Source organism: Limanda limanda, chromosome 2, assembly GCF_963576545.1.
Source record: "Limanda limanda chromosome 2, fLimLim1.1, whole genome shotgun sequence".
NCBI classification, from domain to species: domain Eukaryota; kingdom Metazoa; phylum Chordata; class Actinopteri; order Pleuronectiformes; family Pleuronectidae; genus Limanda; species Limanda limanda.
Genome location: NC_083637.1, coordinates 32279759 through 32293698, shown reverse-complemented (window position 1 = coordinate 32293698; position 13940 = coordinate 32279759). Strand labels below are relative to the sequence as shown.

The 13940-nt window shown below is 39.8% G+C and overlaps 1 protein-coding gene across 1 annotated transcript in view; it reads left to right on the top strand.

Annotated features, from left to right (window-relative positions):
* The first annotated feature begins 4521 nt into the window (after window positions 1-4521).
* The window catches only part of vegfc (vascular endothelial growth factor c), a 52900-nt gene continuing 43481 nt past the window's right edge, over window positions 4522-13940 (top strand). The window contains exon 1 of the mRNA XM_061090385.1: window positions 4522-4772. Coding sequence (XP_060946368.1) covers window positions 4656-4772 — 117 coding nt within the window. The 5' untranslated portion in view covers window positions 4522-4655. The remainder of the gene's footprint in view (window positions 4773-13940) is intronic.

The following is a 13940-nucleotide window of genomic DNA, read 5'->3' as shown; positions in this document are numbered from 1 at the left end:
GATATATACTAAGTTAAATCTCAACCCTATTATGGGTGTTGATATCCATACACATAGCTTCAATCATGGTAGTAACAGCAACTACACACGTATAATGATGAAAAGAACTGAAATACTTCTGTCCCAATCAAAATCCATAATTCCTTAAAAGACAACTGAATTCATGTACACAACATTTTCTCAGAGAATACTGGGAGGCTCCAATGATCTACCCCAACACACTCTCAAAGCTGGATGGTTCTTATTGCTTTACTGCACATGTGGACTGCTGAACTCTCATTCACTCCAGGTCCAATTTACTCAAATCAACACACTTATATACCCCTTGTAGGCATACATGAGTTGAAACAACTGGATAGTGAAAAATTAGTAACAAATGTAATGTTAATAAGATTAGGTATAAGCCACATACCCACAATGAAGTTCAGCAACAAATGATGTCTCAATATTTAAACTGAATGATCATTCCCAGTGAAGCCTTCAATTCATGTGTGCTCAATGTGCATGTTATTTATTTCAGTAATTTTCAAAAGTATTCCAAAATTATTTAACATTTTCTTCAGTAATATTTTGTCTTCAGCATATTTGTTATTTGTGTCAGAAACATACATACTTCAGCATTAATCTCAGTCAACTCACTAGCAGTCTGAAATATAAATGACAACTTAATGTTAATAATTATGAATGAGTAAAATCATGATGATGGTGAAGTTGGTTTAATAAGTTTCAGTGAAATTTATTTTCTTGCATTTTCACACACAGACACACACAGACACACACACACACACACACACACACACACACACACACACACACATAAACACACACACACACACACAGACACAGACACACATACACACAGACACACACACACACACAGACACACACACTAGCTAATAGATAGGTCATTGACCTGTTTCCCTGGGCCCTGTGTAATTAATAGTGTCTAGGAGTCAACTAGCTAACAAAGGAGCCTTATCTCCCCACTAACATGCTTTCCCTCCAGTCTCTGTATGTGTGTGTGTGTGTGAGAGAGAGCCAGAAAAAATAAGTTTTTTAATTATTCGGATTTACTTTTTTCTTGCTTGCACGGTGTATAAAGTGAAGCACCTGGGTTTACATGCAACTTTACTGTATCTGCTGAATCTTGCTCTATCTCTAGTACTTAATATAAATAACACGGAGTCTTTCCATATTCAAACAACTGAGCTGTCTTACTCCCACAACCTTTGAACCTGCTCTCCTCACCCCTACTTTATTCTTTTATCCGTACACTCACTGGTGAAACATATCCATGCCACAGGAAATGAGAGGAAATGAGGGAGACGAACAGTGGCACTTTTGCAGAGGGCTGTTTACAAATGAGCTGGGTCTGTTGGTCACTCACTGGTGCAAAGTGAGCGAGGGATGAGGTTTTGTAACCAGGGGCAGGTATTAACAGTGGCTTGTTTGGAATTGGGTCCAGGTAAGATGAAGATCTCTCTCTCTCTCTCTCTCTCTCTCTCTCTCTCTCTCTCTCTCTCTCTCTCTCTCTCTCTCTCTCTCTCACACACACACACACACACAAAAGACCCTATTGCCGTCCTCCCCATTGTTGTTAAGTTCCGGTAGACTAAAAATTCCCACAGTAGGAATGGGTGGCTGAGCTCCCTCTCTCTCTCTCTCTCTCTCTCTCTCACACACACGCACACGCACACGCACACGCACACGCACACGCACACACACACACACACGCACACACACACACACACACACACACACACACACACACACACACACACACACACACACACAAGCAAATGCACACACACGAACAATATTAATCACTGTACCATGTTGTTAGATTGGAAAAGTGGTCTCAGTCAGTTGTGGTGTTGCTGGGATGTTACTGTTGCGGTGTTACTGGGATATCACTATTGTAGTTTTCTGTCCATGAAGGTGAAAAAAGGTAAAAAATAACTTGAAGGGCCAGCTTTGTTTTGTGTGTTCTGACCTGTGATGGAGACCAGTTCATGTATCCATTTGGTGCCAATGTCTTAAATTGAGGGAGGGAATTTGGAGAGATGCATTATTAGTGGGGGTCCGAGAGTCCTCTCAAATACATTTCCTGCATTCTGACTTAGGTTTGGTTTAAGTCAACAGCCACTTGTATTACATGTTATATACTGATATCAACAGTATGTGAATGAAACATGGCAGGAATTAAATTAAATATTATATGAACAATTAAACTTGAGGCACAAGGTATCTTCAAAGTAACAATTTCAGCAAACAGATTGGATGAACGAAATAGTTTCACAGCAACTGTGTAATTCCAGTGTCACCTTACACATAAGTGCACCAATTCATGCTTCACCCTAACATTAACCTATCCTCAATCACATCTTTCCCCGAAACTTAACCTGGGCCTTAGATATGAAATGGTGCTTCAATAGGACTGAGCTTTGGTCCCCATGAGGTCTAGTAGTCCTGACAAGGTCAGTGTTTGTACTGGATAACATCCTAAAGAAGTAACAAAAATGTTTGTGCTCTTGCACACACACACACACACACAAACAAATATTAAGTTAGGCAGCTATACAGTACAAATAAACAAATATCCAATTGTTCTATATCATTCTTATTATCTAACAATATAAATTCAGTTTCTCTTAATGACCCCTCCTCACAATTGTTCCTGTTCATTCCCTCAGGGTAATCTGAATTGAATATGCTTCAAGGAAAAGATCATTTAGGCTTTTGCTTTCAGTGTGTGTGTCTTGTAATACTTTGGAATGCCGGCATTGCTGTTGGATTTCATATCCCCTAAATAGCTGCAGAGTGGCCCCTCACACATACGCACTCATTGCTCAGTTTAACAGAATCTTGGCCAAACTGCCTACTACAAACTTTCCCTGTGTGTATGTGTGTGCTTGTACTGGTGTGAATTGTCTTCCATGGGGGAAATCAAGACCTGGTAATGCTTTAGGGTAAGGGTCAAGATGTAGTAGGTAGGGACTCTGGAAAAATTCTGATGAGCTGCTGTTATATTTGAAGTGACTTTCTCATACAGTGAAAAAAAACAGATAGGTATTTATGGTTAAAAATGGGCTTGAAATGTATATACAAAACAATAAAAATTGCACCGCATAAAAATGATAACTGATAACTACATACACATATACAAGTTATAAGTTTTGTCTGTAACAGTTGCGCCAGGAGTGTAAACCTGTAGAATCTCTCATATAAAAGCTTACAGAGATGTAGGCTGCTGAGGTTTTGCTCCCAGCTGTAACAGCACTGAGGCATAACTCACATTACACTAACTCCTAATTGCATCCCTATGTCAGATCTTTATGGTGAATATATTTTGATGTGAAATACCTAAATAAACTAGAAAACCCAGAACATATTTTGTCCAGAAGTAATTAGGCAGTTAATTCATTAAAATACTCTCATTTCTACAAGTAGGCCACTGATGAAAACATATATGTGACTATGTCAATTTGGAAGAAATGGAAGTATGACTACCCTACTTAGCAAGATGGTGTTTGTAATGAGCACTGAGTTAGTTGAAGTCTTGTAGACCTTTGTTTGATGTCCAGACTTGACAGTCCACCAGTGTCAATGTCCTGCTGTACAGCTACACGTAACTGTCCCTGCAGGCCCTGTCCTGCCTTAAAACCAAATTAAAAATACGTCTCTGATGGTGTATCTCAAACTTGTTGTCCTGAAACAATGACTGAAGGGCCAACGGCATTAGGCCACTGGAACTTTGATGGAAAATGAGACATGTTCAGTAGAGACTGGGTTCACTGCTGCTCCTTTTCTCAATTTTATTCCCAGACTCACATGTCAAGTAGCACGGGAAGAGTCTAAAGCTACAATAGACAAATACCATTTGACTTCCTTCAGACCTTCCACAATAAAACTATGTAAAGTTTTCAAAACATAACATCCAGGCTATAGTAAACCAGTGAGTTATAAACCTCATTAAGTATGGGTGCTTTGCTTTCTATTCTGCAGGAGATTATACCATGGTTTTCTCTAAAAGATAATAAAAAAGATGTGAAACGATAAGATCTACAAAATACACTTGTGATATTTCATGAATGGACAAAAAAATATGAACAGCCCAAGGATACCCAGTTGCAACATAGGTCTATGTATGTGAGTGAGCTATAGCCATTGATGCAATTCCCATGAGCTGTCGAAAGAGGTCAGTAAAACATATCAGTCATTCATTGCACCTTTAATAGATGTCCCCTCACTGGCCAGTTATGCTTTTATTTTGAAATCCGATCGTCAGTTATCCTGTAGGTTTGGGCTGAATTGACGCTCCATACTCTGACCGGATTTGTCTGCTTCCATATGACCGGGATTACTTTCACAGCGGGGTTCACACTGGAATACTGGACCTTGACAGAGAGACAAAGACACACACACACACAGACAGACATAGCCCCCCTCCATACACACACTCACACATACATACACACACACACACACACACACACACACACAACCACACACACAACCACACACACAGAGAGAGAGGTTCAATGAAACAGTGTTATCAGCAGCAGAAGCAGAGGGGAGCGCAGACCCTGGGGAGGCTTTTAAAAAAATCAATTTCTATGCTTCTCGGCTCATAAACACTTGATGACTTTATAAACATGCACCTACTGGGAATATCTCTTTTACTGGCTTATCTACTTTACACCAACCTCGCCAGCGACTTCTCTCACAGCGACTATCAGGATGACTACATGCAGGAGCAGGAGGACGAGCCGGTGAGTCTGATCAGAAGTTTTGTGAAGTCAAACTGGATGTCTTTGTGTGTGTTTGTGTGTGTGTGTGCGTGCGTGCGTGTGTGTGCTCACAGCACGAGCCCACATGTGCTATATTGTTTCACCTGATCCTGTCAGTGAGGGGTTCCAGGGACCACCAGGGTCCATAATGTGCTTTGATACAGGGATATAAATGAAGACCATTTAAAGAGCTGCTCTTTATCGACACCAATTAGACTGCCTTCACCGGGAATCATTTTAAAATTATGCAGTAATCCATGAAAGGGGCACTCTTCATATTTGAGTTACACGAACTTGAGATTACTCATCATAAAGCATAGTGGAAGTAGAAGGTGAGATTTGTGATAGTGAATCTCTTGTTTGTTTACATTGAACTGGAGTTAAGAGAAAATCAAGGAGGCTGGTAGGTGTAATCATACCACTGACTTTGTTCTTCCTTCACTTATATTTGGAGGAAAATAAGTGATTGTTGCTTTGATTTCGACCATTTGTTAACTTGTCTCTTGGGAGTCTCCTCTCGTTATGGAAATGCAATATAAAAAATATAAATAAACTGCTGAAATGCTCCTTTAAATGTAGTTAAAGGTTCATAAGTGTGTCTCTGTGTATCCACAGGATATAACATATATGAGGTTTAAACACCATTTAGCTTAATTCTGAATCATTTAAACTTTTGACAAGAAAAAAAGGTGTTCTATATCCCCTTATGTGTACTATATACATATCCAAGAAAAATGTGTACCAATATCTTTTAGAAATGTGGAATAACGCAACATCCGCCACCAGTGTGTTCCCACATGGCCAAATTAAGTACACCAACAAACCTACCCCAGATGCACTCACCTTCTCCTCCTCACTATAAGTTCTACGTTGTGTTATTATTTCTATTAAACTTGTATCTATGTAAAATGCATTCTCCTGGTGTGTGTGTGTTTGTGTGTTTGTGTGTGCTCATGTGTGCCTATGTGTGACTTTGGACAAGTGAAAACAAGAGGTGCGTTACTACCAGTCACTGCTCAGAATGAGAGGCCAGTTATTTTCGCAGTATATTTTCCGAAGTGATTGTGATAATCTTTTCTGGTGCTCAGGACATCATTAAAGGTTTAGTTAAAGCTTTTTCTGTTGGGTCTCTCGTTCAAATAGGTCAAACTTTGTTCCAGGTCACATTTTGAACTGAAGGTATTCATTGTTTCACACAATACTTGGTGATGATTATTAAATGGTCCTTGTCCACCTCTCAAGTGCTGCAATAATAGCAGGATTGGTCTTGATACACAACTGAAACAAACTTTTCTTTAGTGTAATGCCAGCACAGTAGATTTGAATCGAACTAAATTATCAGAGAATCTGAATGAGAGGAAAGGAAACTTTGAGAGAGCACAGTGAGCATTTTCCAAGGGGGAGGATTAACCAGAGAAAAGAGCCAATGAAGGCAAGTGTCACACAGGTCAAATGTTTGTGTGCGTGTGTGTGTGTGTTTCTGTGTGTCTGTGTGTGTGTGTGTGTGTGTGTGTGTGTGTGTGTGTGTGGTGTGTGTGTGGTGTGTTGCACAGATGTAGGCTAGAGTAAGGGGGGATAAGTGTTAAGTAGTATCATGCAGCCATTTGATCATTGTAGCTGGGAGGATGAGCTGCTTTCAGCTGCTGTTTTCAGCCTATTACACCTTCAGTTTAATTTAAATAACTACTGCTAATCTCTACTGTCAGATGTATAAGGATTTAAAAAATCTACCTTGGAATAAATACAATTGCAATTTGTCCCATGAGTCATTAATCCCATATTCTCATAGTAAAAACATGTTTTGGTTTATTAAAATTCAAAAACTGAAATCTGAAAAGTTACCCTTATTTCAGTCCTTTGTAGAAGCCTATATGGCAGCAATTACAGCTTCACTTCGTCCTTGTTTAAGTCTGTAACAGTTGCACTCATGGATCTTGGCAGTTTATCCCATTCCTCCTGGCAGATCCTCTCATTCTCCCTCCGATTGGATGGGAGGCATGTGCATGAACTGTCTCTGCACATATGTACTCAGGGGATTTAAGTCTAGGCTTCAGTTGGGTCACTCAGGGGCAGTCTTGTCCTGGAGCTACTGAGGTGTCTTGGCTGACTGCTCCCACTCATTATCATGCTGAAAGGTGAACTGTAACAACCGTATTAGATTGTGCTCACTCTGGAAGAGGTTTTCTTCAATGACTTATCTGTATTTGGCCATATTAATCCTGGTCCAATCTCACTGTCCCTGCCATTAAGAGCAGTCCCTAATGTTCACCGCATGGTGCATAGAGTTCTGCCAAAAGGGTTACATTTTTGTCCCATTAGCCAAGTGGTGTTTTCACTTCTGCTTCCAGAATCTTTTATATGCCATTGATAAACATGCTTTTCATTTCAGGAAACTAGTGGACTACTTTATGTGTTGCCATCACCATGACAACCATAATAAAATATAAATATTTTACTTTCTGGTTGTGTCAAGGCTAAGCCAAAACTGTAGTTTGTAGTGTGACCCTTTACTACCAGGGAAAACATGTTTCAGCATCAAGGATTTAGGTTTTTTCCTGCTTTATTGTATAAACACTATGTGTAATCTTAAGTGGCTTTCAGACTTGCAATGAACTCCAGTTCAGTTACACGCAGCGTCTATTGCCCTTCTGTCCGTCCTGGGAGAGGGATCCATCGCATGTGGTTTCTACGTTTTTCCCCCCTGTTAAAAGTTTTTCCTTACTCTTGTTGAGGGTTATGGGCAGAGGATGTCACATCTTGTTAAGCCTTGTGAGAAAAAATGTGATTTGTGAATATGGGCTATACAAATAAAATTTGATTGATTGATTGACAGAGATGCTCTGCAGTATGTGTGATCGCAAATGTCAGAGCCTCATGAGTTTCTGCAGACTTTTTCCGTTTGGCCTCCTACTATTAAGTCCACAGAAGTTCTGCAAGAGTCGCTGTTAGAACACAGCAGGAGATCTCCCACTGGATTCACTGCAAGCAAGTGGGGGGGTTGATGACGTTTGTAACAGACGCAAAAATGAAACAAACATCTCAGGATGAAAAAATAAAGAAGACACTGACAAAAAAGTCAAGAGAGTTTGTGGTGATAAGAGCTGACGTTGTTGTTGTACTGTAAACAAATTCATGTGAACTCTGCCTGAACCACCCCTCACCTGAATCCTTGATTTGTTGCTGTTGTGAATCCGTCTGAGCAGAGAGCCCCTGCTATGTTGTGTATGTGTGAACCGCAGAGAAAGTCGGGGCCCAATTGTTTGGCATTAATTGTCCCAAATAGAAAAAAATTCAAACTTAACATAGTCTCTAGAAAAATGAGAGCCGTACTTTTAAAACATATTTTCAGGCCCATGACATTTATCTTGCAAATGGGTTACATATAATCTCCATCAATTTGCAGATGACAATAAATATGACCGAATTAACATTTAAGCATTTTGTTGTGTTTGTCTAAATCTATTGGCACTCATGGTATTGCCCTGGGTGGACTTTCATCTGGTACTCCAAGCAGGGGTTTCTGTAAAAAAATATTTTTGATATCTAACAGTGTTATTTTGAAATACTAGGAATGATAGGTTAATTGGGCTCAAGCTCCAAAAAGCCCCAAAGCAAAGAAGCCAACAATTTTCAGAACTCACAGGTCAAATGGAATACTAGACATAGAAAGCCAATGAAAACATGTAGGAGAGATAATAAAACAAAGAGGAACTGCTGGAAAGGTTGTTAAGACAAATGGCAGACGATCGGGTTCACTGGAAAGACTGACTGGGGATTTTTGTCCTCAACAAGCCAAATGTGTTAGGTCAAATGAGTCTGGGAGGATATAGACTGAACCATGTACAAGCTTTGACATGGATTCAATACATATCTAGATATGTTACATAAAACACTGGAAATTCTTGTCAGCACTCAAACGTGGCCATATCAGAAGTCATACTGATATTTCTACAACGAGCTGTGAATACAACATTGACAACATTTTTATTGATGTTTTACTTCAGTGATGGCGGAAAATACAGGTGTGAGGCCAGTAGCATCCTGAAATTCCACTGCCTTTTATATATTTACTATCCTTCAACTGTAATGAACATATTGCTTATGATTACTTACAACACACCCTAAAATATCCCAGATCAATCCATTTGTCAAAAATATCTATTTTAATACACCTTTGATACACCATGCTTAAAATGGTACTATTTATTTTCCCTGTTGATAGTAGAGAATCTGATCTGCAATCAGATTTCCTTTCCTTCAACCCAAGGCTACATTAAAAAACCCAACCTGTTGCAATGACATACCCCCAGAAGTGAACTCATCATATGACTGGAGGCTGCACAAGGAGGCAGCAGCATGTCAGCAGTCAGTGGGCAACCTGTTGCTGTAGTGAAGTAAAACAAAAATGACCATCAGGCCAAGGCCCAAAAAAGTACCAAACATTGGAGGAATGGAAAAGGGTCAGAGTGCTGTTTGGCTATGTTTTTTCTATCAGACAGATAAGGAAAGTCTATGTGTTGAACAGAGGAGGAAAAGCAACACATTTGGCACAATATTTTAAGGACTGGCACCCTTGCCTTTTCAAAGATTTGACAGGTTTTGTGTTAATATAATGTAACAAGTGTCATTAATGAAAGCCAAGTGGCTTATGATGCTGTGATGTGTAGCCGATGAGTTTAGAAAGTTTCCCCCGAGCAAACAACTGTAACATTAGCAGATATCTTTTCCATTAACTATCATTAACTTGACCTTTTCACCCCAGAGCACGACAAACGTCGGCTCAATCTAATCTCAGTGTTTCCGTTGATAACAATTATCCGTGGTCAGTGGCCTTTGCTGTTGTAAAAAATGCAGGATTCACTAGGAACATTACACAAACTCAGACATTTAAAGTTCTCTTCTGTGACGCGATGCAAATGTAATCACACATTAAGGCTGAGTAAAGTAGAGTAACTTATACCTTATACTATGAACATTTCTGTGACAGCAGCAACGTGCTGGTACTTCTTGCAACAACAAACTAGTTTGGGGGAGGGAGTCAGTCAAAGTTCTAATACCACACTGTAAGAATACTGTTAAAATGTTAAAATGCAACACTGCAAGTATAGTTGTATGTAAAAGTACTGCATTATGCAGTTAAATGCCCCCTTACAGTTACTTATCACTGTAATAAACTATTTTATCATGAGGTTATTATTAGTCATGCATTAAAAACGGTGTTGTGGTTATGCTAATTTCTTACTATTTTGTATAGGACAGCAACATATGATTATTGTTTTTCCTCAGTTTCATCTGCTGATTAACAGTCCACTGGACATCATCATAATGCTTGTTTCGTCCAACCACTTGTACAAAGCATTATTAACCATTGTGTCCTCCTTTTAACAGACTATTCTAGCCACTGTTGTTTGTGTACATCCATTCCTTGTATTACTTAATTGATGGAACAAATATGTTCTGCTTTAAAGAAAAGAAAAAAACTATTGCTTAGCAAAAGACCATTTTTTCTTGTATTGCCATAGTAGCTTTCGGGTCAAAGAAAAGTTAAGAGGTAATTCTGAAGAGCAAAAGTCCACAGTTACTCAGCATCAGCCCGCGGGCGTCCTCCAGGTGGGCTGTTTTACCGAAGAGCGTCAAACATTGTTATTTACAGAACTGCCTCATACCGCTAGGTACTGATGCAACATATCGTTAGAAAGCTAAGATTCTTCTGATTTCCATTTCAATATCGGATCACCACAGCCGGAACTATTAATGTCTCAGTCAAGACAATAACCCCAAAAAAACAATCACGAAGTCGACTTTACTCACCTAAGAAGCATCATATTAATCCACAGATCGATAACATTCCAATGAAAACAGTCTTGGTACATTGCCAAAGGTCCAGAAGATCCAATCCAGTAACATAATCAGTCCAAAACACACTATTTCATCAAAGAATAGCCACAGTCTGCTGTTGCGTAATCTCAGCGCAGCCAGCATCTAGGTGTAAACAACATGAAAGATGTTTATTTGTATAAATTTTAAACCATATGACCGGTTTTGCCTACTTTATATAAAAGTATGGTTTTGAGTGTAAAAGTAGCCTTTTTAGCCTAGTTGGTTACCATAGTTCCAAATGGCCTTTGTGGAAAACGCCTAGACATGCCCTTGGGAAAAAATCTGTGAAATATTCATTTTCTGTGGTATTATCAAATTTGAACCTGGGCTAGTCACGGCTTCATGCTAGGGTCCCAGTGTGTTTTCCAGCTCATAAGTCCCAGCTAGAGTCATCTGCAGGCATCTGTTTACCAAAAAATATTCAGGCGGAAATAAAAACCTTCTACTTAACTGTGTTCCAACTGCTATTACTCAATGTCAGTAGCACTTAGAGTGAATTCTGATGGGGGGGAAAGTCTAGAATGTTACCTTTCAAAAGAGACCAAGATCATGCATGTACTCCAAATGGTTCAAGAACAGCTTTCAATTTACTTTCGGTACTCCTCAGACAGACATTTTAGGCGAATCTCACCCGCCTCTAAACAGGCTACACCTTTTCATGTATGTCCTAACTAAAGAGACGATGGCAGCCACTGAGATGTGCAGTAAACATACACACTTGATCTCCGCAGCTGAATTATGTTATGTCCTGTCTCTGTCTGCTGCACCAACCCTCATCTGAATCCTGCGGAGGATTTGTTGCTGTTGAGAACGCGTCTGAGCATAGAATCTGAGGAGGGCTGTCTAAAACAGCCCTCCTCAGATTGACCTGTTTTGAGTGCCCCGCCCCCCCCCCCACCCCTCCTCCCTCCTTCACGAGACACAAGCCCAGATTTTTAGCTATCCATTACCTCTGTAGAAATATTGCTACTGGACACGAAGATACAATCTTGCAATCATATCGTTTTGAACCAGAGTCAGGTGGGCCGAAGCCTGGCTGCGAGAGCCCCAGCGCCCGTCCAGTGGGATCTGGAGCTGGCGCAGTTAGCTTGACATCGTCGGACATCTAAGTGGCAGATAAACATGCCGATCGTCGAGGCGGAGACCATGGACCCTCTCTCCCCGGGGAGACGCGCTCTCCACGGTGGAGCGCGTTAGCTCGCAAGTGTACGTCATTTTCGTGTACGTCCGAAAATGACGTACACAGCGGTCTAAATCCCATTCGACGCACTCTAGCATATCATTTCTGACATAGAGGAACCACAACAAATCGCGGGAGTTGTTTTTTTCCAGAGTTTTTGGGACGGTAGACATGCCAGATACCCAAATTAACGTGTAGAAGCACTACAAAAGTGGAATTTTCATAATACGTCCCCTTTAAGCTGTCTGCATCTCTTGCCCCTATTTCATAACCCCCTGGAGTCTTTAGAAGAATGCATTGAGTAGTTAGCAATCACTTCCTAAGAAATTTCCATGATTTCTCAGTGCCAATTCCAGCTCAGTCTGATTGCACAGCCTGCATGTGGATATTTGTGTCCATCCCAATTTTATTATCTATAAATCTTACTCTAAAATGTAAACTGATCCTGCAGATTCATACAAAAGTAGACATTTATTGAGTCTGTTCAGCCTCTTTTTAGCTTTTGTGGTTCAAAAGAAAAAAATACACCATGGTAGCTATTCTAAAAAGTATTTAAAAGTTGGACATGGAAAGTAACTGTCAAAAGCTTATGTAATAGTTTCAGTATTCCTGCTGAGATACGTAGAATGCAAGAGGAAGAATTAAACAGCACATTAAATAGCAAATGTGTTCCTGGAGTTAACACTCTTCAGACAAGAAAATGGTGATGTTTGGCATCCATTGTAAAAGTATGAGTAGCTTTCTTTCAAGAAACGAAAGGGTTAGAACTTTTGGCAAGTGATCTTTAAACCTTCAATTAAATGTATGTGTTGTCGTTCCTCAGTCATATTTTATCATATCACACCATCATTTTTGAAACCCATTTTATACCACTGATTATGCAATAACATAATCATGCAAGCAGGCTACAACCTTTCAAGGAGCAATTAACTTAATTTTTAAGAATATATTCAGTCCGACATTTCAATTAGAATTAAAAATATCTTAAATACACAAAAACATGAAAAAAACAAAACACACACAACAAAGACTCTCTGGCTTTATTAAGAAAATATCTCTTGAATAAATATGAAACACTTGGCACCAGATGTATTTGCCAGGGGCTTCATTTAGTAAACAGTGTGTGGGATTCATACTAAAAGTGTATGTGCGCACAAAAGCCGGAAATGGCGTACGCAAAAAAATTCAATAAAAACGATTTCTAAAACCGTGCGCAAAGTTCACTTTATAAATCACAGTCCACCTGGAAACGTTCCTACTTGGATCTGCCTCATATCCGAAATTCAAATTTCCCTGTGAAGTTTGTTTTTATAAATCCCAACGTTTGCATGTGAAGTGGCGTACGCAAGTTTCAGGCCCCGCTTTCTGCGTACGCAGCAGTTATAAATGAGACTGGAGCTCAGTAAACAGGATGGTTATGATTTATATACAGGTACATACACTTTAGTTTTGTTTTGTTTTAAGTTAGTATTCCAGCGTTTTACCTAGTGTAGTGTGTGTGTATGCTTATGTGTCTCATGAACTCTGAAACGAACACAAAGTAAACTTCAGTACTGCTCACGTCCTATTACTGTAACTTGTGATTAGTATTGGTGTTGATAGTTAAAGTATGAAGTAAGCACAGGTCAGTAGTAGAAGTGCGGAGGGAGGAGACTCAGAGACACAGGACAAACCAATCGCTCTTTCACGTTAACAAGTTTTCTTCCATCATCTCCACTTTATTTTCTGTTTGTTCTTGTGTGAGTGAGTGGGGGCAGGCCTGGTCCGCGGAGATGAGACGAGAGAGACAGGTTAAATATTAGTTCCTGCATTAGCTTTGCCTCCATCTTAGGATTTGACGATCGTAAACATTGGACTCATCTGGAAGTCAGATCTGATGCAATCAGTTTGTTTTGGCTCCACGCCGGCGAAAGCCAGTTGCCTGAGTCAGAGTTGTTTTCCGTCTGTCCGTACGTTCTTAAAATTTGTGACAAACATTCACTTGGTCTTAAGATTTGATTTGATTTTGGTAGCCAAAGGTCAAGAACATGGTGGCCTCACAATGTAGGGTTTTCTTGAATGTGATTTATTATGATCAGCTTGAGGGAATG